The sequence below is a fragment of the Neofelis nebulosa genome, chromosome 5 (assembly GCF_028018385.1).
Source record: "Neofelis nebulosa isolate mNeoNeb1 chromosome 5, mNeoNeb1.pri, whole genome shotgun sequence".
Lineage (NCBI taxonomy): Eukaryota > Metazoa > Chordata > Mammalia > Carnivora > Felidae > Neofelis > Neofelis nebulosa.
The window spans coordinates 157,644,527-157,672,516 of NC_080786.1; the positions used below are offsets into that span (position 1 = coordinate 157,644,527).

A 27,990-nucleotide genomic window follows, 5' to 3' on the forward strand; every position below is an offset into this window, starting at 1 on the left:
AACCAAACGTAAACCTGGAACTAATGAGAGTCCCCTGGGCTGCAAACACCAACAAGGAAGGAGGCGTGTGAGCCGTCGGCTGGGACAACACGCAGCCGGGAGTATAAAAGCCGACAGACAGCTGGAACTCCTCACACACACACACACACTCCCTCCTCCAACCCACCGCCCCCGCCATGGCCGCGTCCACCCTGTCCGTCTGCTCCAGCGACCTGAGCTATGGCAGCCGCGTCTGCCTGCCCGGGGCCTCGGACGCCTGCCCCGACTCCCCCTGGCAGGTGGACGACTGCCCAGAGAGCTGCTGCGAGCCCCCGTGCTGCGCCCCGGCCCCGTGCCTGACCCTCCTGTGCGGCCCCTCCTCCCCCTGCCAGGGAGACTGCTGCACCCCTGCGTGCTGCAAGCCCATCTGCTGCACCCCTGTGTGCTGCAAGCCCGTGTGCTGCACCCCTGTGTGCTGCAAGCCCGTGTGCTGCACCCCTGTCTGCTGCGAGGACTCCCCCTGCACAACCTCTTCATGCTGCCAGCCATCCTGCTGCACCTCCTCCCCCTGCCAGGAAGACTGCGGCACCCCTGTGTGCTGCAAGCCCGTCTGCTGCACCCCTGTGTGCTGCGAGGACTCCCCCTGCTCAGCCCCCTCCTGCTGCCAGCCCAGCCCCTGCTGCAGACCCTCCTCCTGCGTGTCCTTGCTCTGCCGCCCCGTGTGCAAGCCCGTCTGCTGCACCCCTGTCTGCTGCAAGCTCTTCTCCTGCACCCCTGTGTGCTGCGAGGACTCCCCCTGCACAACCTCTTCATGTTGCCAGCCATCCTGCTGCACCTCCTCCCCCTGCCAGGAAGACTGCTGCACCCCTGTCTGCTGCAAGCCCGTCTGCTGCACGCCTGTGTGCTGCGAGGACTCCCCCTGCTCAGCCTCCTCTTGCTGCCAGCCCAGCCCCTGCTGCAGGCCCTCCTCCTGCGTGTCCCTGCTCTGCCGCCCCGTGTGCCCTCGCCCTGCCTGCTGTGCCCCTGCCTCCTCCTGCTGCACCCCTGCCTCCCCCTGCCGGCCCAGCTGCTGCCGCCCGGCCTCCTGCGTGTCCCTGCTCTGCCGCCCTGTGTGCCCCCGCCCTGCCTGCTGCACCCCTGTCTCGGGCCAGGAGTGTTGCCGCTGAGCGATCTTTTTAAGGGCATCCTGAATCTCGAGAGCTCCTCCACACACTGTGGGTTCTTTACAAAGCACCGAGACAGGTGTCAGGTCCCCTTTCCTGGGTCCCTGCAGTGGACACCGGTCACCAACCCCATTTTGCATCTGTTCTCCTACAAACAGCTCAGTCATTTGCTCAAGTGCTGACCTCCCAAATCAGCGTGCCCTGCCTCCTCAGCCTGGGTTGGCAGTGACCCCAGCCGGGCTTCCCGCAGCCTTCGGACCGTATGTGGAGTGGAGGGAGAGAAGATACAGTATCCGCAGCGTCACCCCTGGACCCTGTGTGGCCCCTGCTCCCCCACTGACTCCTGAGCTGGTTTCTTTATCGTCCCTCATCCCACGAGCTATCGGTTCCTCCAATAAATTCTTTTCTTTATCAACTTAACCAGGATGCATTTCTGTGCTTTCCAACAAAGACCCCTGCCTGACATCCCCCACGAGCGTGGTCTGTGGTTTTCCCCAGGCCCGCGTGTTCCTGGCCTTCGGCGGTCCAGGCGGTGCCTCTGGATGCCACGGGCCCTGTGTAGTTGGGAGTTAGCACCGCAGGCCCGGCACGGCCGCCCTTAGGCCTGCTCACAGCATGAGCCCTTGGCTGTTGTCTGGGAATGTGGATTTTGGGGTTCCCACCCAGGTGATAGGAGGGCCCCAATGGGCATACACTGTGCAAATACCATGGCTTGTGCTGAATACCTGCTCTGCCTGGGGTCTGGAATTTGGGTACGAGCCAGGCAGAGGGTGCCCATGTGACCAGGCCCTGATAGAAACCGTGATCTCTGATGGGTCCCGGGGTTGGGGCGGGAGTGGGGGGCGACACATCACATGTGTTGTCACAGCTCCTAGCTGGGGACTGAAGCTCATCCCGTATGACTCCACTGGGAGGGGCTCTGGAAACGTGTGCCTGGTGTCCCTCGACTTTTCCCCGTGCGCCTTTGTGCTGTGTGTGCTGAGTCGTGTGAGGTCCCCCCGCAAATCACCAAATCCTGGGGACCCCCCCCACCGTCAGATTGGCGGAAATGTCCAAGTCTGACAACAAGCGCGGCTCTCTGTTCAGTGCTGCCGGCGACAGTCCTCCTGTTTCGGGGCAAAGTGGTAACAACCCGGAGAGGCCGAGTCCGTGCACACCCCAGGGTGGCTCTCCTGGACAAGACCTCACGGGCTGCACCTGACCCCCACGTGGGTTATTTCACGGAGCTCAAAAGGCGTCAATGTTAAAAACCAGCGGGCACTCCTCGGTGGGAGAATGGACAGCTAGAGTGCGCGTTTGCACACAAAGGAAGTACATGTAGCGGTTAAAAGACTGAACCGGAGAAACTCATCGACATGAATGGGTCTCAAAAACGTAACATGGAGTGAGAACAAGAATCACGTTGCAACCGATCCACGCAGAAGAGCTCACATCGGAAGGTTAAAAGCACAGAGGAATATCTTGTCTTCACGACTGTAAACAACTCTACTAAAAGTACAAAGGTGCGTGGGGGGGGTGTGTGTGAACGCCAACCTCCAAACAGGGCTGGCTGCCCCAAGGGAGGGTGTGGGGTGGGCACGTGAGGGTGTTGACGGCATCTGGAATATTCTGTAAGTATGGCAAAAGGTTAAGATTTCTGTTAATTCATAGGTACGTGGGTGTCTATTATATTATTTTCTATGCTTTTTGAAATATTTTATAATCAAAATACTAGCCAGAAAAGTAGAGACATGTTACATAGACCAATTCCTGAGCCAGATTCAGTAAGATAAACTTAGAGCAATAAATCGAAGTTTCATTGGGAAAATGTAAAGTTGCTTTCTCAAACTGGAAAGGAAACAGAAACGCAATTGCAAGTTCCCAGGACATAAAGGGAGCCAAGTCCTACATCTCAGAGCCTGGGGGTTTGAGTGAAGCAGGATTCAGGGGGCAATCAAATCCTTAAGGACATACAGCAAAAAATAAGCAAAGTTTAAAATCAGTAAGATTTCAATTCAGAAAGTTAAAAAAAAAAAAACTTCCAAAGGAAAAAAAAGAAACAAATTAATAAAATTAATGAATTAAAAACAGGAAAAGCAATAGTAGATCTAATCAAGAAAACGGAGTGTTTTTAAAAGGTCTATAAAAGAATAAAAACGTTGGAAACCTGAAAGAGAGATAATGGGTATCAAATATGAAAACAGGCACACGACAGGCGATGGAGAAAATGTGAAATTACAGAAAAATATACATCTTTAAGTCAACACAATCAAACTTTTTAGGCAAAGGGGATAACTGTCTAGGAAAAGATCATCCCTGAAACCAGTGTCAGGAAAGCTAAGACACTTGAAAAGGTAGGGATCCTAGGAGAACTTGAAAGGACAGGGCGACACTATCTGTCACACAAAGCACAAGATCCAGATGTGGATCAGACTTACAGACCAAGGGGCCTCCCAGGGGCCCAGTAACAACCCTCACCCCCAGTGCCACTTGATCCCCAATCAGGATGTCACTGCGGTTCAGCGGGGTAGTGGTGAGACGGGTCCACCCGCTCTCCATACGGGCAAAACAAACTGCCTTTTACCTCACACCACACACAGAATTAATGGAGGGGAGGCAGGAATCTTAGGGCTTCATGTGGAAGGTGAAATAGTGGAGGTCCAGAAGGACACGCAGGAGAATATCCTCACCATGTGTGGTAGGCAAAGACTGGAAATAGTACATTAAAAAAACACTAAACATAAAAGGAAAGAATCACCGTGTTGGACTTCGTTAAAATTAGGAACTCCTATTCGTCAAAGGACACCATGAACCACAACACATCCATGAGGACGCCTAACTAACCAGACTAACTCGGGGTAGTCTACGCCGCACGTCAGAAAGTCTAACTACCCCGAGTGTCAGGGAGGATGTGGAAGAACCAGAGCGTACGCATGTGCCTGTGGGAACGTGGACGGGTACAGTCACTTTGGAACCGGTTTGGCAGTCTCTTAATCATATGCCAACCATGTGGCCCAGACATTCCACCCCTGGCTGTTTACCCAAGAGCAAAGGTAACACAAGTCCACATGAAGAATTTGCTCACGAATGTTCATACTAGCCATATGTGCATCAACAGCTGAGTGGATAAACAAATTGTGTTATATCCACACAATGGAATGCTACTCGGCACAGAAAGAAGGCAACCACGTACATGTTTATACATCTCAATATACTCAGGGGAGGAAGTCAAACCCAAAGAGTTGGTGCAATGTAATTTAATTTATGTGAAACCGTAGAGAAGACAAAACTAACCTAGATGGGAAGGAGATCTGTAATTTCCCAGGCCAAGGTTAAAAGGAGGTGGGATTAAGAACACATGAGAAATTTGGGGGATGATGGAAAAGTTCTCTATCTTGCTCATGGCAGTGGGCATGCAGGGGTAGATTTTCCCAAAACTCAACAAATGGAAACTTTAGATGGATACACATTCCAGTATGTAATCATACCTCAATAAAGTTGACTTTTTTATTTAAAATTTTTTTTTAATGTTTATTTATTTTTGAGAGAGAGAAAGACAGAGCATGAGCGAGGGAGGGGCAGAGAGAGAGGGAGACCCAGAATCGGAAGCAGGCTCCAGGCTCCCAGCTGTCGGCACGGAGCCCGACGCGGGGCTCGAACCCACGAACTGTGAGATCGTGAGCCATGCAGGTGCCCCTGAAGTTGACTCTTTTAAAAGGACGCCATCAAGAGGATGAGGAAATGAAACCCCTCTAGGAAGAGTCCTGTGTAATGCTCACATCCAATGGAGTGCTGAAGCACACGTGTATCAGCTCTTCCCAGGTCTGTGCTCAGAACATCATGGTGGTAGCTGTGGTGTGTTTACGGCACAGAAGCAGGGACATGCAACAAATCAGGGCTTGTTTTGTTTTGTTTTGTTTTGTTTTACAGAGAGCCAATTATTAAACATCTATCAGACACCACTGCATACATACAACTAACTCATATTTGGAATATGTAATAAATTTTTATAAGCCAATGAGAAATACAAATAATCCTACTTTTAACAAAAAGACAAGCAAAAGACTTGAACTGGCACCTCACAAGAAAAGACATCCAAATGTTTAATGAGCAGCTTTACTCATCAGGGAATGCAAATTAATGTAATGATGTGGTATCCCTACACCCTTTCCAAAATGGGTAAAAATTTTAAAAGACTGACAATACCTCTTTTATAAAAGATTCAGAGTGACTAGAAGTCGTAAGATTGGTCAGTGGGAATGTAAATGTTTTTAGAAAGCCATTGGACAAAAAAATATATCTGCTCAACTGTACCTGTGCCTAACATTTGATCTGGAAATCCCACTCATGGAATCTCATTAAAGAGACATTGACAGATATGTCCACCAAAAAAAAATGCACAGGAATTTTTATAGCAGCATTATTAATATTAGCCAAATTCTGGAAGCAATCCAAAACTCCATCACTGGGAAAGAGAGTGAATCAATAACACATAACAGGTTTAATGTAACAACTTTTATGGCACAGCAAAAAAAGAATGAACTACTGAATCTGCAGCAACATGGATGCTTATCACAGACCCTGTGTTGAACGAAAGGAGCCATAAACCAAGGAGTAGGCAGAAAAGGCGAAACCAATCCATACAGAGATAAGGTGGAATAGCGACTCCTTGGAGGAGGTGGGTTAATGGAGAAACAGCACAAGGGAACACTTGGGATTCTGGAAACATTCTGTCTTCAACAAAATATTGTAAGGGAAGGGCGCCTTGGTGGCTCAGTTGGTTAGGCAATTCTTGAGTTCAAACCCCACATCAAGCTCTGTGCTGACAGCTTGGAGCCTGGAGCCTGCTTTGGATTCTGTGTCTCCCTCTCTCTCTGCCCCTCCCCTCTCTCATTCTGCCTCTCTCTCTCTCAAAAATAAATATACATAAAAAAATATTCTAAGGGAAAACCTTTCCAATCCAGAGGACTATACCCAGCTAAATTATTAATCAAGAATAAGTGGAGAATAAATAAAATAATTTTTAGTTATGTCATGCTCAAAAATTTATCTCCCATGCACCCATTTTCAGAAAGCTACCAGAGGGTGTGCTTCCTCAAAATAAAGGCATAGATCCAGAAAGAAAAGAACACCACATTCAGGAAATAAGAGATTCATGGTAGGAGAGATATGGAGGAAAATCCAAAGACAATGGTGAGGGGAGATCCCTGGATGACACCTGTACACACGTGCAGCTGAGGGAATAGACAGCAGACAACAGCCCACAAATAGAAAGAGTTCTTGGAGAGATGTTTCCACAAAATAAATGAAGCTGGCAGACTACCCAGTATTTTCAACCTTCTTGAGTGGACGTTGGGGATACATTAGTCAGAGGATTTGGGGATGATTTAACGATAGGTACACAAAGAAATAAGCAAATAAACATAAGAAGCGATTGTTAACTCTAAGAACAGAAAAACACAAGCAAAAGCAAAACATGTACAAATGAGGAAATTAAGTCTGTCTCCACTACACAGACCTGGCTGTAAGCAATACACCTTGGTTAAAATGATACAGATTTGACACTGATTTAACCAAATTTTGCTGCCTTCTAGGAAAAGGAACTTTTTATGGGCCTGGTGGAAAATATGAGAAAGTGCCTTCCTCCACAACAGAAACTCACGTCGTATCTAAAACTGAAGACTCAAGAAGGGGGGAGGATGGTAGTGGAGTAGGAGGACCCTAGGCTGGCCTTGTCCCATGAATACAACTAGATAGCCATCAAATCACCCTAAATACCCCAGAAACTGATCTGAAGACTGGCAGAACAAGCCCCATAACTAACGGGAGAGAAAAGGGCACATCAAAGAAGGTAGGATGTGCAGAGATGTGGCTTGAAAGAGAAACAGATCGTGGCCACTGCAGTGGGAAAGGAACAGTGGTCGTGGAGAAGGGGGAGAGACAGACTAACACACCGGGAAGCACACGGGGGAAACAAAGCCCCACTGCAAGTGGCTTAGAAAGTGAAAGGGCCCAGGTTTCATGAATTCTTACAACCAGTGGGGCTTAGAGCCTGGAGTTTGAAAGATCAGGGTGCTTGTCCCTGGGAGAGCGCAGAGGACACTGGGTTGCTCTTGGAGAAGAGACAGGCAAACAGTCCACAGACATACAGCATGGAAACAGCAATCTGAAGAGCACCTGGGGCACACAGTGGGGATATTATTCGCTCGTCTAGAAGCATATCCAAGAGAGGCAGCATTCACGGAGAGACTTCTCTGTGAACAAAGGAACTGGCCAATGCCATCTCCCTCCTACAACCTCCATCAAAAGCACAGGGCCACCTGCAGGAACCAGCCCAGTGCTGACACTGGCTATCTACCTTGCTTACACCAAGCCTCATTCCCCCCGTGTTCCAGAAGAACCACCCTTCCCAGTCATGCTCACCACAGTCCCAGCATGACATTTCCCCTCCCCTAGAAGACCAGCCCAAACCCCTGCTCACACTGCACTTCCCAACACAGGAGTTTTGCAAGACCTTGGTTCCGGTGGTGGTGGCAACAGGTCTCATTTCACAAGCAGGCCAGAGCACAACTCGTTAAAATGTGCCACATTGAGGCCAGGAACCAAACACTTCCCACAACAGGCAAAGAGAGCCTAGAGATGACTGGCTTGAAAGATAAAGTAGCCAGGACATAACAGCAGAGTACAAACAGAACACACCAGAGACACTCCAGGAAGCATCAGATTCTGGGGAACAGGGAACACTACATTAGGGGCCCTAATGGACCTCTTCCTCATAAGGCCATTACCTTTAAGAACAGGAGAGTGACTCCTAACACACAGAAGCAGGCACACAGACTTAGGCAAAATAGAAGGCAGAGGAATTTGTCCCAAATGAAAGAACAGGACAAGGTCACGGCAAGAGATTTAAGAGGAATAGATATCAGTAACATGCCTGATGGAAAATTTAAAGCAATGATCATAAGGATACTCACTGGACTTGAGAAAAGGGTGGAGGACATCAGTGAGACCATTAACACAGAGATAAAGTATAAGAGCAGAGGTAAAAGTTTCAATAAATGAAATGACAAACATTTTAGGATGAACAGCAGGTTGGAAGAAGCAGAGGAATGAGTCAATGACCTAGAAGACAGAGTAATGGAAAGCAACGAAGGTGAATAAAGAGGAAAAAAAAAAAGAATTATGGAACATGAAAATAGACTTAGGGAAATCAGTGAATCCATGAAATGTAACAAAATGTAATAAAATTCATATTATATGGATCCCAGAAGAAGAAGAGAGAGAAAAGAAGGCAGAGAAATAATAACTGAAAACTTCTCTAGTCTGGGAAAGGAAACAGATATCTAGATGCAGGAGGCACAGAGAACTGCCAACAAAATCCACAAAAGCAGGTCCACACCAAGACATATTGTATTTAAGATTGCAAAATACAGTGATAAAGAACAAATATGAGAAGCAGCAAGATAAAAGAAGAATTATATTAAAAGGGAAAACGGGGCGCCTGGGTGGCGCAGTCGGTTAAGCGTCCGACTTCAGCCAGGTCACGATCTCGCGGTCCGTGAGTTCGAGCCCCGCGTCAGGCTCTGGGCTGATAGCTCGGAGCCTGGAGCCTGTTTCGGATTCTGTGTCTCCCTCTCTCTCTGCCCCTCCCCCGTTCATGCTCTGTCTCTCTCTGTCCCAAAAATAAATAAAATTAAAAAAATAAATAAATAAAATAAAAAAAAATAAATAAATAAAAGGGAAAACATCTAAGGCGAGTAGGAGATTTTCCAGCAGAAACTTTCCAGGCCAGAAGGGAGGTGCATGGTATATTCAAAGTGCTGAAAGGGAGAATTTCAGCCGAGAATACTCTATCCAGCAAGGCTAATATTCAGAATAGAAGGAGATATAAAGAGTTTCCCAGACAAACAAAAAAGAAAGGAGTTCACGACCACTAAACCAGCCCTGCAAGAAATACTAATGAGGATTATTTGAGTGGAAAGAATGACCAAAAGTGGCAGTATGAAGGTAAGAAATGAATGTTTCTGTAAAAAATGAATATTTCTGTAAAAAGTCAGTCCAGGAACTCACAAAATAAAAGGATGTAAAATATAACAACATATACCTAAAATATGGGGAGGAGTAAAGAATGGGTTCATGGGGTGTCTGGGTGGCTTAGTCAGTTAAGCATCTGACTCTTGATTTTGGCTCAGATCATGATCTCATGGTTCATGAGATTGAGCCCTACACTGGGTTCTGCGCTGACAGCATGGAGTCTGCCTGGGATTCTTTCTCTCCTTCCCTCTCTGCCCTTTCCTCATTCACAGACTTTCTCTCTGTCTCTCTCTCTCTCTCTCTCTCTCTCTCTCTCTCAAAAATTAAAGGAAGAAGAAGAAGAAGAAGAAGAAGAAGAAGAAGAAGAAGAAGAAGAAGGGGTTCAAAATTAAATGAACATCAACTTAAGATGAACTGCTATATGCAGAAGAGGTTATATACAAACCTAATGGTAACCATATGTCAAAACCTACTAATAAATATGCAAAGAATAAAGAGAATTCCAAATACATCACTAAAGAAAACCAGCAAGTCTCAACCATGAAAGAAAGACAAAAAGGGATCAGAGAAAATCTTCAGAGACAACCACAAAACAATAAAATGGCAATAAATACGTATCTATCAATTAATTACTTTGAATGTAAATGGACTAAACTCTTCAATCAAAATACAGAGGGTGACAGAATAGATTAAAAAAAAAAAAAGACCCATCTATTTTCTGCCTACAGGAGGCTCATTTTAGACCTAAAGACACCTGCTAATTGAAAGTGAGGAGATGGAGAAACATTTATTGTATAAATGGAGGTCAAAAGAAAGCTGGAGTAGCCACACTTATATAGGACAAACTAGATTTAAAAACAAAGATTGTAGCAGGAGGCAAAGAAGGACACAATATAATAATAAAGAGGACAATCCAACAAGAAGATATAACAACTGTAAACACTTACACACCCAACAGAGAAGCACCCAAATATATAAACACAAAGAAACTAATTTGTTAATAACAAACACAAAGAAACTAATTTATAAAAATACAATAATAGTAAAGGGCTTTAACACCCCACTTACAACAATGGACAGATCATCTAAGCAGAAAATCAACAAGGAACAGTGGCTTTGAATGACACGCTGGACTTAACAGCTATATTCAGAACATTCCATTCTAAAGCAGCAGAATACACATTCTCTTCAAGGGCACATGGAACATTCTACAGAATAAATCATATATCAGGTCAAAATCAAGCCTCAACAAATCTAAAGAGACTGGAGTCATACCATGCACCTTTTCTGACCACAACACTATGAAACTTGAAGTCAACCACAAGAAAAACTCTGGAAAGAACACGAATACATGGAGGTTAGGGAACATCCTACTAAAGAATGAATGGGTCAACCAAAACATTAAAGAAATTTTTAAAAAATACATAGAAACAAGTGAAAATGAAAACAAGTGGGTCCAAAACCTTTGGGATGCAGCAAAGGCAGTTCTAAGAAAGACATCTATAGCAATACAGCTCTACCTCAAGAAGCAAGAAAAGACTCAAATATACAATCTAACCTTACACCTCAAGGATCTAAAAACGGAACAGCAAATAAAGCCTAAAACGAAAAGAAGATGGGAAATAATAAAGATCAGAGCAGAAATTAATGATATAGAAACTAAAACAAACAAACAACAACAAAACAAAGAGTAAAACAGATCAATGAAACCAAGAGCTAGTTATTTGAAAAAAAAAATTCAATAAAATTTATAAACCTCTAGCCAGAATAATCAAGACAAAAAGAGAAAGGACACCCAAAAATAAAATTACAAATGAGAGAAGAGAAATAACAATAAACCCCACAGATACACAAATAATCATAAGAGAACATTATAAAAAACTATACACTAACAAGTTAACAACCGAGAAGGATAAATTCCTAGAAACATATAACCTACCAAAACTGAAACAGCAAGAAATAGAAAATTTGAACAGACCAATTACCAGCAAAGAATTTGAATCCATAATCAAGAAAATCCCAACAACAAAAAAAATGTCCAGGGCCAGATGGCTTCACAGGGGAATTCTATCAAACATTTAAAGGAGAGTTAATACCTATTCTTCTCAAACTATTCCAAAAACTAGTAAAGGAAGAAAAACTTCCAAATTCATTCTATGAGGCCAGCATTACCCTGATACCAAAACCACATAAAGAAATCACACACACACACACACACACACACACACACACACACGGAACTACAGGCCAATGTCCCTGATTAACACAGATGCAAAATCCTCAACAAAATATTAGCAAACTGAATCCAACAATACTTTAAAAAGACTTATTCACCACAATCAATTGGGATTTATTCAATATAAAGAATGGTTCAATATTTGCAAAGCAATTGATGTGATATACCACATTAATAAAAGAAGGATAAGAACCATATGATCATTTCAATAGATGCAGAAAAAAACATTTGACAAAGTACAACATCCATTCATGATAAAAAACCTCAACAAAGTAGATTTAGAGGAAACGTACCTCAATAAAACAAAGGCAATATATAAAAACCTCACAGCTAACATCATCCTAACAGCCTTTCCCCTAAGGTCTGAAACAAGACAGGGATGTCCACTCCCACCACTGTATTCAACATAGTACTAGAAGTCTTAGCAACAGACAGCAACAACAAAGGCATCCAAGTGAGTAAGAAGAAAGTCAAACTTTCACCGTTTGCAGATGACATGATACGATAGATAAGAAACCCGAAACACTCTACCAAAAAAACTGCTAGAGCTGATAAATAAATTCAGTGAAGTCACAGGATACAAAATCTGGATACATATTTTGGGTGGATACAGATACACACCCTGTGTGCTGTGTGCTGTAACCAACGGATACACAGGATACAGAAATCTGTTGTATTTCTACACACCGATAATGAAGAAGTCGACAGAGAAATTAAGAAAAAAATCCCATTTACAATTGAACCAAAAATAATAAGATACCTAAGAATAAACCTAACCAAAGAGGTAAAGATCTGTACTCTGAAAACTACAGAACACTGATGAGAGGAACTGAAGAGGACACAAAGAAATGGAAAGAGATTCCATGCTCATGGATTGAAAAACCAAATATTGTTGAAGTGTCTCTACTACCCAAAACAATCTACACATGTAATGAAATCCTTATCAGAATACCAACAGCATTTTTCCCAGAACTAGAACAAACAGTCCTAAAATTTGTATGGAACCCCAAAAGATCCTGAATAGCCAAAGCAACCTTGAAAAAGCAAAGCGAAGCTGGAGGCATAATAATTCTAGAGTTCAAGTTATATTACAAAGCCGTAGTTATCAAGAGAGTATGGTACTGGCACAAAAATAGACAAATAGGTCAATAGGACAGAATAGAAAATTCCAGAAATAAACCTAGAGTTATATGGTTAATTAATCTTCGACAAAACAAGGGAGGATATCCAAAGGGAAAAAGACAGTCTCTTCAACAAATGGTGTTGGGAAAATCAGACGACAATGTGCCAAAGAACGAAACCGGACCACTTCCTTACACCATGCACAAAAATTAACTCAAAATAAAGACCTAAATATGAGACCTGAAACCATAAAAATCCTGGAAGAGAACACAGGCAGTGATTGCTCTTACATCCACCATAACAACATTTTTCTATATTTATTCCCCAAGGCAGGGGAAACAAAAGCAAAAATAAACTAACTCCTGGGACTACATCAAAATAAAAAGCTTCTGCAGAGAGAAGGAAACAACCAACAAAACTAAAAGGCAACCTACAGAATAGGAGAAGGTATTTGCAAATCATATATCTGATAAAGGGTTAGTATCCAAAATCTATAAAGAACTTCTCAAACTCAACACCCAAAAAACAAATAATCCAGTGAAGAAATGGGCAAAAGACATGAATAGACACTTCTCCAAAGAAGACATCCAGATGGCCAACCGACACAGGAAAAAATGCTCACATCACTCATCATCAGGGAAATGCAAATCAAAACCACAATGAGATACCACCTTATACCTGTCAGAATGGCTCACATTAACAACTCAGGCAACAACAGATGTTGGCGAGGATGCGGAGAAAGAGGATCTCTTTTGCATTGTTGGTGGCAATGCAAGCTGGTACAGCCACTCTGAAAAACAGTGTGGAGGTTCCTCAAAAAGTTAAAAATAGAACTACCCTACGATCCAGCTGTTGCATTGTTAGATACTTACCCAAAGGATATAAAAATACTAATTCAAAGGGATATATGCACCCCAATGTTTATAGCAGCATTACTTACAACAGCAAATTTTGGAAAGAGCCCAAACTTCCATCGACTGATGAATGGATCAAGAAGGGGTGTGTGTGTGTGTGTGTGTGTGTGTGTAGATACAGAGATAGACAGATAGATATATGCATATAACGGAATATTACTCAGCCTTTGAAAAGACTGAAATCTTATGAAGACATGGATGGAACTAGAGAGTATTATGCTAAGTAAAATTAGTCAAAGACACATACCATATGGCTTTACTCACATGCAGAATTTAAAAACTAAAACAAATGAGTAAAGGGGAAAAAAGAGAGAGAGGCAAACCAAGAAACAGACCCTTCACTACAGAGAACTGAGGGGAGGTGGGTGGGGGGATGGGGGAAACAGGTGATGGGGATCAAGGAGGGCACTTGTGATGAGCACCAGGTGATAAACACAAAAACTGGAAAAGAGTCAAAAATTAAAAGAAAATAATGAAACTGCAAACTCGGGAGGGAACAGAATAACGCACATCGTTTGGTAACTGAGATAAGCAGGGGATTAAGAACAGGGTCTGGAACGGACCTCGGGAGTCACACGCACTCCGCAGGGCTGGGCGCACCTGCCAGAGTCTGCAGGTGGAGCCGGCAAGGGGACACCCCTCCGGCCAACACAGCCTCGTTCAGCGAGGAGGGTCTGGGCCACGTGCGGAGCACCTGCAGAGACCGGAATTCACACCAAAGACACACAGGCAAAACTGGAGTGGACACACCCAACCACCGGCCTTTCAACCAACGGAAACTCTGCATCCCAGGCTTTGCTTTCTGGACACGAGCCACCACCAGACACACGCAGGGTCTTGGAGATGGTGCCGCAAACACCTCGCAGGAGGTAAACCAATCAGCATCGTCAGCAGACACGCCGGCAATAACAAGGAAAAGGAAGTCCGGTCGAGACTCCGGCGACGCACGGCACCCCAGGGAGGGATATAAAAGCCCTTGGCCCGGAGCACCTCGCCCTCGCACCGGCCACACACACCCCTGTCCAGCTCCGCTCCCAGCACAAAACTCCAGCATGGCTGACCCCTGCTGCTCTAGCACTTGTGTTATTGCCGCGTCCACCCTGTCCGTCTGCTCCAGCGACCTGAGCCGTGGCAGCCGCCTCTGCTCACCCAGTGCTTGCACTGGGTCCTCCTGGCGGGTGGACAGTGGCCAGGAGAGCTGCTGCGAGCCCCCGTGCTGCGCCCCGGCCCCCTGCCTGACCCTCCTGTGCGGCCCCTGCCAGTCGGCCCGCACCGGCTCCTGCTGCCGGCCGGCCTGCGGCCTCTCCTCCCCCTGCCAGGGAGACAGCTGCACCCCTGTGTGCTGCAAGCCCGTCTGCTGCACCCCTGTCTGCTGTGAGGACTCCCCCTGCACAACCTCTTCATGCTGCCAGCCCGCCTGCTGCACCTCCTCCCCCTGCCAGGAAGACTGCTGCACCCCTGCGTGCTGCAAGCCCATCTGCTGCACCCCTGTCTGCTGCAAGCCTTTCTGCTGCACCCCTGTGTGCTGCAAGCCCGTCTGCTGCACCCCTGTCTGCTGCAAGCCTGTCTGCTGCACCCCTGTGTGCTGCAAGCCCGTCTGCTGCACCCCTGTCTGCTGCAAGCCTGTCTGCTGCACCCCTGTCTGCTGCGAGGACTCCCCCTGCTCAGGCCCCTCCTGCTGCCAGCCCAGCCCCTGCTGCAGACCCTCCTCCTGCATGTCCCTGCTCTGCCGTCCCGTGTGCGGACCCGCCTGCTGCACCCCTGTGTGCTGCAAGCCTGTCTGCTGCACCCCTGTGTGCTGCGAGGACTCCCCCTGCACAACCTCTTCATGCTGCCAGCCCGCCTGCTGCACCTCCTCCCCCTGCCAGGAAAACTGCTGCACCCCTGTGTGCTGCAAGCCCGTCTGCTGCACCCCTGTCTGCTGCGAGCCCATCTGCTGCACCCCTGTGTGCTGTGAGGACTCCCCCTGCTCAGCCCCCTCCTGCTGCCAGCCCAGCCCCTGCTGCAGACCCTCCTGCTGTGTGTCCCTGCTCTGCCGTCCTGTGTGCAGGCCTGCCTGCTGCACCCCTGTCTGCTGCAAGCCCGTCTGCTGCACCCCTGTCTGCTGCAAGCCTGTGTGCTGCGCCCCTGTCTGCTGCGAGGACTCCCCCTGCTCACCCCCCTCCTGCTGCCAGCCCAGCCCCTGCTGCAGACCCTCCTCCTGCGTGTCCCTGCTCTGCCGCCCCGTGTGCCCCCGCCCTGCCTGCTGCGGCCCCGCCTCAGGCCAGTCCTGCTGCTGATGGGCACGTGCCCCCAGGGCCAGCTGGGCTCAGGTCCCACCTGGTGACTGTGGTCCTCCCGGCCACCCCTCAGTCAGTCCTGACCTGTGTTAGGTGGCTGCCCCCACCCAGGACGGGGTCCTCCATGTGTCCACTCTCCTGACCTGACCTTGACCTCCTGCCTCCCAGGAACGCTGACCCCGTGGCTTCCTGGAGCTTCTGCTCCCAGGAGGCACCTGCACCTGTTCTGGGTCACCTGTCCTTCCCCCCCCCTTTCTCTGCTCAGGTCACTTGACCTCGACTCCTAACCTGTCAGTACCTCCTTGGGTACCCCAATAAACTCACTTTGCCAGCTGATCTGCTTCCTTTCATGTGACCCTCATGGGGGTGCGGGGACCCCGGGGTTTTGCCCAGACACAGTCTCTTCCAGCCACAAACATTTCTAGGAACGAGGGACTGAGCAGTCCCAGAGGCGGGCCTAACTCCTGTGGGCAGGGCCACGGGTGGGACTCACGCCCTGGCCCAGGAAGCTCCGTGCCGGTGGGCCCGGTGCCCAGGGCTTCCCAGGCTGGTCACCTGCACACGGGTCGTGGCCTGGCCCGTTTCCACCCACTGCCCCATCCGGGCAAACCGGGCCCAGACAAGCAGGCCTGGGGGCTCCAGGCTCACAGCCTCTACGGGCCTGGGGTCGCCCTGTGGTCCTCCCGCGGGCTCTACTCATTTAGCAGAAAGGTGACGGAGCGGGGCAGACGGTGCTCCAACCTCTCATGGAAATCGACTAGGTTTGAAACAAAGTATGAGGGTGGGTGGCAGGACCCCCAGGTGGTCCCGGGCCAGACTCTGGGGCCACCATCTGGTAGGCTGGGCTCCGCCCGGGGGGGCTATGAGGGACACGGAGTCATGGTGCAGGGCCCTCCCTGTGAACTGAGGACTCCGTCAGGCCACGATGTACCGAGTGCTGTAGGTGACAGTCCGCTCTGACCTCTGGGTGACATTGGCCGCACGTGAGGGCACCTGCTGACAAGGGCGGGGATATGTAGCGAGGTCACCACCACGGTGGCCGGGACTGTCCCGCCCCGGCCCCTGCCCCCACCCTAGGAACACTTGTCCTGAGTGGTTTGCACACGTGACCTGCGATTCTGCGGGCTTCTCTCCAGTCTCTGGAGCCGTGCCAGCCCAGCTGGTGAAGACCCTTCCAGTATCTGTCCACACCGACCAGGGTCTTGTGCTTCTGGCTCAGGCCCCTTGCCTCCGTCCATCCAGCCGTGTAGACCCCTTGCAGGTGTGCTAATAAACTCCCATGCCCCAGTTTGCTGATCCCGTCTGGTATGCATCTCCTGCCCGGGCCCTCTGGGCTCTCTTGTCGCTTCCGCAAGGCGCACGGTCTTGAACGCTCTGAGCCCACCTGCCATTCCGTGGATGTATTCCCAAGAAGCAGTGGCCTGGCCCAGCCCTTCTCCGGGCCTCACAGCTGTAGGCACCAGGAGGCCTCGGGAGCTAATCTCACTGTGGTCCCTGCTCTCAGACCCCTTCACGCCCCTCACGACGAGGAAGCTGAGGCCACACACGGGACGGCCAGCCCCGTCCAGGCGGTGCTCCGGCTGCTGCCTTTGTGGGAGAACTTCGTAGACGTGAACTTTGCCCTGCGGCAGAACTCCTTTTCTGGGACAGAAGCGTCTCTTGGCCCCAGGATGATGTTTGTCTGCACGTTTACACGTCACGGGAGGCATGGGATTCTGGGTCTGAGTGACGTGGCCCAAGTGGTGTGGATGGTGCACGCCCAAAGGGCCACCCTGCCACCGGCTGTCATAGGGCCCGCTCTCCGATCACCCGAGGGCACCTGCCAGTCTTTGCCCACGGGGCAGTTCCTGGCTGCCACGGCGGGTCCAAGCCTGGCCCACACCTGAGCAGGGGTGGCTGTCCCCACCGACCACCAGCTGGCCTCTGTCATGTGCTTTGTGCTGCAGCTGGGACAGTCCTGAGACAAAGAGTGGTCATGGTGGCTGGGAAGGTACCAGAAGGCTACAGGCTAAACAGGGTGTCGGGGGCCCCGCTGGCAGAGGGGGACTGAGAAGCATATGCCCAACAGCCCGAAACAGACCAGACTGCTCCCACACTCAGGGTCAGGGCCCTGGGTGAGGGTGCAAACGCAGCCTTGCCCTCCTCTTCCCAGCCCCGCACTGCTCCTCACAAGCCCCGTCCACCAGCCCTCGGGCCCCTGGGGCCTTGGGGAGTGCGCCCTGGGCACCCCATGGAAGGACCCATGTGTGCCCTTGGCAGGCCTGGGGACACCTGGGTGGGCATCTGGGGGGTTGGCACTGAAGTGAGCGTGGTCTAGAAGGGGGTCACTGGCTCTGGCCAGACACTGCTACTGGCCCCGGGACCCCTCACCCCGGAGGCAGGGGGTTGAGACAGCGGGAGGGGAGCTGAGCAGGGTCCCCTGGAACTGGGGCCAGGCCCGAAGGTAGTGCTGAGGGCAGTTTCTGACCCACCCCCTGAGCCGTGGCTAAACTTGAGGCTCTCCGCGTAGTAGGCACAGAACGCTCTAGAAGCCTGCGGCTTCTATGCAAAGCCAGAAGAGCTCTCCTACTTGGAGAACTGGTCTCCAAGCAGACATGTTCATAACAGCCAGAGGAGAGTCCCACAGAGAGATGCTCCCGGGACAAAGTTGGGAAAACACAGCAGAGAGGCATCCGTGTGGCTGGCTGCCATGACGCCATTTAAGGGCCGCCCAAGGAAGTGGCCTCCAGACCAGCCCCGACCTCCACGCTGACCTCCCTCCAGCCCCCAGCCCCCACGTGCCACACCAGCGGCTCCACAGGCTGCCAGCCAGCTCCCCCCAAGACCTTGGGCTGTGTCCCTGCTCACCGCCCTCTCCCCGGGGTCGTGGGATCTCCTGCAGCCCAGCCGGCCACGCGCCCATGAGCTTCCCCTCGGGGTCCTGCCCATGTCACTTAAGCCGTCACTTGTAGGACCCTGCTTACTGCTGAGCCCCCAAGGCCACTCTCGACTCAGGAAGAAGCCACGCCAGCCTCTCCCTTTCACAGCCAGTGAATCCATCATCGTGAACTCCTTCCAGGCCTGAGCCAGCCATACCTGCAGCCCCCCCAGAAAATGCCCCCAAAGTGTCCCCAGGATGCCCTGAAAGGCAGACACCATGGACCCTCCTGGGCACTCGGGGCCTGACAGGCGAGGAGCTGACTCCCTCAGCCCCACACAACCCCAGGGTCAGGCAGGCCATGCAACTCCCCGTCTGAAGAATAACCCCCAGCGAATCCTCACATGTCTGACACCCTCTCCCTCTGCTTCCTGTGGCTGTTCTGCTGACGAAGAGACCCACAGCTCATCTGGGAATGGGGGCTCAGGGGAGGCACGTGGCCATCAGCCAGCGCCCAAGGGCCTCTGCCACTCTTCTCTGGGGCTCAGATCGCCACCTCTGGGGGGCCGAGGGCTCTTGCACGTGACACTCGGCAGCCGTGTCTACCTCGGGCCATCGCTCTGCTGTCCGGCCACCATCACAGGTATGAAGATTTGCTCTTGGGGAAATCTGTGGGCACCACCTGGGCTGGGAACAAAGACACCACCACCCCCCGTGGATAGAAGCAGCTCCGTCCCACAGGGGGTGGGCACAGGTGCGGGCTGTCCCACAGGGGAGGGGGGAGCCCACGTTCTTCTATCTTTGCCAACTTGATAGAGAATAATACCTTCTCGCTGTTCCTTTTTGCCTAGACATATAGCCTCCCAAAGTGTGGATATGCCATTTTATTTATGCAGAAACAGGGCTGCCTCGGGGGCTCAGTTGGTTGGGCATCCGACTCTGGATTTCCACTCAGGTCATGATCTCAGGGCTGTGGGATCAAGCCCCACGTCAGGCTCCACACTGAGTGTGGAGACTGCTTGGGATTCTCTCTCTGCCTCTGCCCCTCTCTCCTGCTCTCTCTCTCTCTCTCTCTCAAAAGAGTCTGTTATTTTTGCAGAAACAGGAGAACAGGCATCTAAAGTCTCTCTCCTTTTGATTATTACAAACAGCACACTGTGAGGTCCTCACCACTTCCCTGTGTGCACTGGCGTGCGTTTTCACCACACCTAAATTCCAAAGTGACTTCCAGGTCAGAGCATTTGCCAATTTAAAATCCTGAGAGATGTCAACAAGTGCCCTCAAAAGGACTTTTGAAAAGTGTGCCTACTGAGAGTGATGTCAGAAAAGACCGGGAATAGGGAACTCTAAGGGCCCGCTCCCCAGCCCCAGACACTGAAGAAACTGGCAAAGCTGTGGGAGTCAATTTCATCTGGGTCGTGGGAAATGGCTGAAGGTTTACAACAACCAAGGGAATGCTTCATCAAGACAAAAGCGACTGCAGCCTGGTGGACTTGGTCCCGGTGAGGGGCCTGGTGCTGGAGGGAGAGAGCAGGCCCGTTCCCCTGTTCTACCAGAAGGGTGGTTGTCTGTGCAGTGGCCTCTGGAGACGCCCACACCAAAGGTTTGGCTTTCTTTCTCCTAACTCGGAACTCTTTCAAGGCAGAGAAGCAGCTACACAGAGTGTCTGTCAACTTAACCCCTTGCCGCCTGGGGAAAGGGTATCAGTTGTGGCAAAACACCGAGGACAGAAAGCCTGGGGAATGAAATTCTTGGGGGAACAGGGCTTTCAATGCTTCTATAGATGGCCGCGAGTCCAGAAGACCCCCCACATGCCCACGAGGGGCCCATGCTCAGAAAGGACCTGAGAAGGCCCCACGTACTCACTGCTGGCTGCACATCCCGCTCTGAAAGGCAGGAAGTGGAGGTGAAGAGCTGTAAACGCCCAGCCCAGGGTTGTGGGCATGGCCCAACACACAAGCAGAGCCCAGCCACAAAGACTGGACACAAATACTGTTTGGTTCCAGGGGTGTTCAAAGAACTCTGTGCCAAACCACTATCTGACCACTAACCTAATGGAACAGTGACCACACCTGACAAAGAGTATAGTTGTTACAAAATAGTTTAGAAGGTTCACTAAACAAAACACAATGACAGGTCACAACAATCAGCAACAACAAACTATAGGGAAGGAGAGAATCTGATATCTGGAATGATTACATTATAATATTGGAAATCTCTGGTTTTCAACAAAAACTATGAAGTGTGCAAAGAAGGAACAAAGGATGGCTCATTCACAGGGGAAAAAAGCAATTAGCAGAAAATGTCCCTGAAAAACCCCAGGGATTGAACTTTTTGGACAAAGCCTTTAAATAAACTATTAATATACTCTAGGAGTTCAAGAAAACCGTGGACAAAGAACTAAGAGAAACCAAGAGAATAATGTTCATCAAACTGAGAATGTCAATAAAGAGACAGAAGTATGAAAAGGAGCCAAAAAGAAATTCTAGGGTCATTGAATGAGTCACAATAACTGAACCAATAGCTTCACCAGCAGGGCTCAGTTACACATGTGATCAGGAGAAGAAAGGATTAGTAAATATGAAGACAGTCCACTTGAAATACTCCTGTACGAGGAGTAGATGGGGAAAAGGAATAAAGATAAATGAACAGAGACTACAAGATCTGTGGGGACACCTTCAAGTAGACCAACATACACTTGACAGGAATCTCCAAAAGAAAGAAGAGAGAGAAAGGAGCAGGAAAAATTCTGAAGAAATAATGGCCAAAACCTTCCCAAATTTAAAGAAACATAGGAAGCTACACATACAGGAAGCTCAAAGTACTCCAAGTAGAATAAATTCAGAGACATCCACACCAAGATGCATTATCACCAAACTATCCAAAGGCAAAGGCAAAGAGAATCTTAAAAGCAGCAAGTGGGAATAATAATAGCCAATTCCTCATCAGAAATGCGAGGCGAGGCGGCAGTGGGATGATGTGTTTAAAGTCCCGAAAAGACCACCAACCAAGAAGTCCATGTTAGACATACACTTTCCAAATGAAGGACAGATTAAGACACTTCCAGGTAAATGAAAGTTAAAAGAACTCATTATTAGTGGATATATCTGCCCCACAAGAAATGACCATTTGGGCTGAAATAAAAGGGCACTAAACTTGGAGACATAGTTAGGGATGAAGAACTCTAGCAAGGGTGTCGGACTGGGTAGTGGGTGTGCTTATAAGGGTTTGTGTGTTGCATCTAATTCCTTGGTGTCCAGTGGTTCACCGTACTCTTCTTTTTGTAAGGTCAGCAGTGAAGTCCCCATTTTTCTTTAATCTGAGTCTTCTCTCTTTTTTTCTTAGTCTAACTAAAGGTTTGTTCATTCTGTTGCTCTTTTCAAAGAACCAACTTTTGGGCTCATGGATTCTTTCTGTGGTTTTCCTACCCCTCTATGTCATTAATCTGTGCTTTGTTTCCTTCCTCTGTCAGCTTTGGGTTTAGTCTGCTCTTCTTTTTCTAGTTCCTTAAGATGTAAAGTCAGGTTATGGATTTAAATGTTTCTTCTTTTTAAATTAAGTGTTGATGGCTATGAATCCGCCTCTGAGCACTGTTTTTGCTGCGTCCTGTAAGTACCAGTTCATTGTGTTTTCATCCCAAGGTACGTTCTAACTTCTCCTGTGATTTCTTCTTTGACCCATTAATTGTTTCCCTGTGTGTTGTTTAATTTCCATATATTTGTGAATTTTCCTATCTTTCTTCTGTTATTGGTTTCTTTCCACTGTGGTCAGAGAAGATGCTTTGTACGATTTCAGTCTTTTAAAATTTACTAAGATTTGTTCTGTGTCCTAACATATGGTCTAATCTGGAAAATGTTCCATGGGCACTTGAGAAGAACACGCATTCTGCTGTTGTTGAGTTAAATGTCTTGTATATGTCATGGATTTAGTTGGTTTATAGCCTTTGTTTCATTATTGATCTTTGATCTAGTTGTTCTATTATGTCATTTTTTAATTACTGGATATGACTTACTGAAGTCTCCAACTATTGTTGTAGAACTGAAACTATTTCTTCAATTCTGTAATTTTTGCTTCGTATATTTTAGGGGCCTGCTACCGGGTGAATATGTGTTTATAATTGTCATATCTTCTTGATATATTGACACTTTTATCAATATTTTTTAATGCTTTATTTATTTTTGAGAAACAGAGACAGAGTATAAGCTGGGGAGGGGCAGAGAGAGAGGGAGACACAAAATCTGAAGCAGGATCCAGGCTCCAAGCTGCCAGCACAGAGCCCAATGTGGGGCTTGAACCCATGAACTGTGAGATCACGACCAGAGCTGAAGTTGGATGCTTAACCGACTGAGCCACCCAGGTGCCCCTATCAATATTTGATGTCCTTTTGTCTCTTACAACAATATTTGACTGAAAGTATGCTTTGTCTGATTTTATTATAGCCATCCAGCTCTCTTTTGGTTGCTATTTGCATGAAATATCTTTTTCCATCCTTTCTTTTCAATGTATTTGTATCTTTGAATCTCAAGTGAGTGAACTGACTTAAGAAGAAATAGGCAAACTGGAACAGACATAAAACAAGTAACAAGATAACACTGTCATTGAAAACCTCCCCTAAAAGTAAAGCCCAGGACCAGATGATTTCGTGATGAGTTGTGCTAAACAGTTATAAAACAATTAACACTAAACTTTCTCAAATTCCTCCAAAAAACAGAAAATGAGGGAACACTTTCTAAATCATTCTGTGAGGTCCTGATATCAAAGCCAGACAAAGACAACAAAATAAACCTACAGATCAATAATCTTTACAGATAAAGGTTTTAAAAACTTCCACGAAATACAATCAAACAAAATCTGGCAGCATTTTAAGAGAATCATACACCATAACCAAGTGGGTTTATCCCAGGAACGCAAGAGTGATGCAACGCATGAAAACCAGAGTAATGCACGACATTAGCAAAACGACATTAGTTGATCATCTCAACTGATACAGAAAAAGCATTTGACAAAAGGCAACACCCTCTCATAATAAAACCCTCAACAGACTGTGAGAAAATAACTTCCTCAAAATAATAAAAGGGCAGATGAAAAACCCACAGCAAACATCAGCCACCATGGCAAAAGACTGAAAGCCTTCCCCTAAGCCAGGAACAGGCAAGGAGGCCCACTTTCACCACTTCTATTCAATACTGTACTGGAAGTTCTAGCCAGAACAGTTCATTAAGAAAACAAGATAAAATATATCCAAATTAGAAAGGAGAAATAAAACTTACTACAAAGCTACGGTAATCAAAACAGTGGTACTGGCATAATGATTTACATATATAGGTTAAGGGAATAAAATTGAAAGTCTAGAAATAAATGGATTTCTACGGTCAATTTATTTTCAACAAGGGTATCAGTATCATTTAGTGGGGAAAGAATAGTCTCTTCAAATGGTGCTGGGACAACTGGACATCCACATGCAAAAGAATAAAGTTGAACCCTACCTCACACCATATATAAAAAGTAACTCAAGCATTAAAGACCTAAATATAAGCGCTGACATCATGAAACTCTTGGAAGGAAACATAGGGGTAAATCTGCATGACCTTAGATTTGCAATGGTTTTTTGGGTTATGACACCAAACAAATGAACACATAGATAGATTGGATTTCATCAAAAGTTAAAGTTTGGTACATTGAAGGACACTATCAAGAGAGTGAAAGGCAGACTGCAGAATGAGGGAAAATATTTGCAAATCATAATTCTGATAAGGGTTTAATATCCAGAATACATAACAAACTCCTATAACTCAACAATAAAAAGATAGACAACCCAATTAAAAGTGGGCAAAACACTAGACATTTCTCCACAGAAGATATTCAAATGGCCAACAAGCACTCAAAAAGACGCCCCGTGTCACTGGTCATTGGGGAAATGCGCGTCCAAACCACAAGAAGATGCCACTTCACGCCCACTAGGATGGCTCCAATATTTTTCATGCCGAACACAATGGAACCGGTGTTGGGGAGCCCACGGAGGAACTGGGGCCTCGCACCTCACTGCTGAGAATGTAAAATGGCACGGCTGTGGTGGAAATTGGTCTGGCGGTTCGTTGAAAGGTAGACACAGAGTGACCATCTGCCCCAGCAATCCCACTGCTAGGTATATACACCCAAGAGAACCGAAAAGAGCTATTCCAACAAAAACTTGCACAAAAATGTCCACGGCATCACTGTTCATGACAGCCAAGAGGTGGAAACGACCAAATGTCCACTGACTGACGAACGGGTAAGTACAATGTGGTCTCCCTGTTTGGTGGAATATTACTCAGCCATGAACAGGAGCGGAGCAGGGACACCTGCTACAACGCGGACGAACCTGGAGAACATGATTTTCAGTGAAAGTAGCCAGACACAAGAGGCCACGTGCTGCGGGATTCCTTGTTTGTGGAATGTGTGGGACAGGCAAACCCATAGAGACAAGAGCAGATTAGTGACGGATGGGGGCTGGGAGGGGGGCTCTGAGATAGTGCGGGGTTTCCTTCTGGATTGATGAGAATGTTCTGGAAGTAGACAGTGGTCGTGGCTGCACAACATAGTGACTCCTGTAAATGTCACTGACTCGTGCACTTTAAAATGGATACGATCTGGGGTGCCTGGGTGGCTCAGTCGGTTAAGCGGCCGACTTCAGCTCAGGTCGTGATCTCGCAGTCCGTGAGTTCAAGCCCCGAGTCGGGCTCTGTGCTGACAGCTCGGAGCCTGGAGCCTGTTTCGGATTCTGTGTCTCCCTCTCTCTGACCCTCCCCCATTCATGCTCTGTCTCTCTCTGTCTAAAAAATAAAATAAAAAACATTTTAAAAAATTTAAAAAATAAAATGGATACGATCATAAATTTTATATATTATGGGTTCTGTTTGTAAAAATCATGCCTGCTACGGGCTTCTGGGAGTGAGCCCCCACACTCAGCAGCACTGGAAGTGATCAACGTTGTAAATCTTGTTGAGCTCACAGGTAGGACATTTTGTTTTACTTTGAGAATATTTGATTATTACTAAACTCAAGTAGTTGCCATGTGCTTAGTGGAAATTTGAATGTCTTGAACGTTGTGTGTGACTCTTTTGTACCCTCTCCTGCTTTCATTGTGAGGACTTTATCAATTTCATTGACCTTCATCCATCAGGCACATTGTCAACATTTTTTATAGTTCAACATCCTTAATTTGTATTCCAAAAAGATTCCCTTTGAATTTTGAAATACAGCAATGATGGAGGGTCCTGGATGGATGGTCCCCATATCACCCTTGCTCCACTCCCACTCCTCCAGATTAAATCTCACCCCACCCTCAGGCCCCAAGCGGGGACCTGCCTCTGCCAGGATTACTGACCACAGGCTCGGGGGAACGAGATTTTGGAACCAAAGGTCAGTCCCTGAATCTGCTCCTCCTAATGACCTAGGGAGTGTAGGCCTCCTGAGACATTCCAGCTCCTCCTTGGGGAAGGGAGGTCCAGTCCTGTCTGAGGACGTCCCCCTCCTTGCTGGCCATGGCTGACATCGGGACCACAGAAGTTATAAGCCCACTCAGAAGGATCAGTCCCACATTGCCTGTGCCCTACAACATGCACCTCTGTCCTCTTTTCTCCCAATCATGGGCCAGGCCAGCTGCTCCAGGTCAGGTCCAGGCTGGGTCCACAGGAGCACAGCACATGAGCCCAGAACCATCACCTGGGGTCCCGGCACATGACTGGCCAGGTGGGAGCCGCGGAGTCAGCCGCAGAGAGGCTATGCCTTCCCTGCAGGTGTCCCAGGGGAACCAGGCTCATGCCAGGGACAACCAGCCCTGACGAGCGCTGTCCTAGGTTTACAAGCTGAGGCAAGATCATGACACGACAACAGAATAGCCCTAATGACAGCCCTCACAGCCCAAAACACCAACAAGGAAGGAGACATGTGAGCCGTCACCTGAGAGGACAACATACACCTGAGAGGTATAAAAGCCAACAGACAGCCGGAGCTCCTCACACACTCACACACACACACTCGCACACACACTCACACACACTCCCTCCTGCAGCCCCACCGCCCCCGCCATGGCCGCGTCCACCCTGTCCGTCTGCTCCAGCGACCTGAGCTATGGCAGCCGCGTCTGCCTGCCCGGGGCCTCGGACTCCTGCCCCGACTCCCCCTGGCAGGTGGACGACTGCCCAGAGAGCTGCTGCGAGCCCCCGTGCTGCGCCCCGGCCCCCCGCCTGACCCTCCTGTGCGGCCCCTCCTCCCCCTGCCAGGGAGACTGCTGCACCCCTGCGTGCTGCAAGCCCGTCTGCTGCACCCCTGTGTGCTGTAAGCCCGTCTGCTGCACCCCTGTGTGCTGTAAGCCCGTCTGCTGCACCCCTGTCTCCTGCAAGCCCGTCTGCTGCACCCCTGTCTGCTGCAAGCCCGTGTGCTGCACCCCTGTCTGCTGTGAGGACTACCCCTGCACAACCTCTTCATGCTGCCAGCCCGCCTGCTGCACCTCCTCCCCCTGCCAGGAAGACTGCTGCAAGCCCGTCTGCTGCACCCCTGTGTGCTGCAAGCCCGTCTGCTGCACCCCTGTGTGCTGCGAGGACTCCCCCTGCTCAGCCCCCTCCTGCTGCCAGCCCAGCCCCTGCTGCAGACCCTCCTGCTGTGTGTCCCTGCTCTGCCGCCCCGTGTGCAGACCCACCTGCTGCACCCCTGTCTGCTGCAAGCTCTTTTCCTGCACCCCTGTGTGCTGCGAGGACTCCCCCTGCACAACCTCTTCATGTTGCCAGCCGTCCTGCTGCACCTCCTCCCCCTGCCAGGAAGACTGCTGCAAGCCCGTATGCTGCACCGCTGTCTGCTGCGAGGACTCCCCTTGCACAACCTCTTCATGCTGCCAGCCCAGCCCCTGCTGCAGACCCTCCTCCTGCGTGTCCCTGCTCTGCCGCCCCGTGTGTAGGCCCGCCTGCTGCGCCCCTGCCTCCTCCTGCCGGTCCAGCTGCTGCCGCCCTGCCTCATGCGTGTCCCTGCTCTGCCGCCCCGTGTGCCCCCGCCCTGCCTGCTGTGGCCCCGCCTCGGGCCAGTCCTGCTGCTGAGCCTTCCTAGACATCACCCAGGGTCCTCTCCGGGCAGGACGCTGACCTCAAGCCAGCTGTGCCCCCTGTTGCTTGCACAAGCGCCAGGGGAAGGAGAGCCCTCCTCCTGGCCTGGCCGCTTATTCAGGGACCTGGGATGCTCACCACATCTGCCCTGACCCCAGTTGCACAAGGGCACCCAGCGGCACCAGCCCCATGAGCTCTGGGGTGTTCCTTGTCCCCCAGCAGATCTGGCCCCACCCCAGCAGTGACGTCACCTCTGAGTCCTAATAAAGCCACCTCTGACTCCTGCCGACCTCCTGTCTTTCTGTGGACACACTAGGGTCAGGGTGACGGTGGACACTTGGTGCTGGCTT

The 27,990-nt window shown here is 49.0% G+C and overlaps 2 protein-coding genes across 4 annotated transcripts in view; one reads left to right on the forward strand and one right to left on the reverse strand.

Annotated features, from left to right (window-relative positions):
• The window catches only part of TSPEAR (thrombospondin type laminin G domain and EAR repeats), a 155,723-nt gene that overhangs the window by 74,712 nt on the left and 53,021 nt on the right, over positions 1–27,990 (reverse strand). The gene's annotated exons all lie outside the window — the stretch shown is intronic.
• Positions 141–27,922, forward strand: LOC131512949 (keratin-associated protein 10-1-like). 3 transcript variants are annotated; one of them, XM_058732205.1, is made up of 3 exons: positions 141–1,023; positions 15,621–15,669; positions 27,505–27,922. In XM_058732205.1, exons 1-3 carry the CDS (start codon positions 177–179, stop codon positions 27,632–27,634), a joined length of 1,026 nt encoding a protein of 341 aa, XP_058588188.1. In that variant the 5' UTR covers positions 141–176; the 3' UTR covers positions 27,635–27,922. The 3 variants fall into 3 exon arrangements, with proteins under 3 accessions (XP_058588188.1, XP_058588189.1, XP_058588187.1); XM_058732206.1 differs by lacking the exon at positions 27,505–27,922 and having other exon boundaries at positions 15,621–16,042; XM_058732204.1 differs by lacking the exon at positions 141–1,023 and having other exon boundaries at positions 14,414–15,669.

Coding starts and splice junctions, on each gene's coding strand:
- LOC131512949 (XM_058732204.1), top strand. CDS start 14,480: ATGGCTGACCCCTGCTGCTCTAGCACTTGTGTTATTGCCGCGTCCACC. Junction 15,670..27,504: donor CCCGTGTGCCCCCGCCCTGC/CTGCTGCGGCCC, acceptor GTGTAGGCCCGC/CTGCTGCGCCCCTGCCTCCT.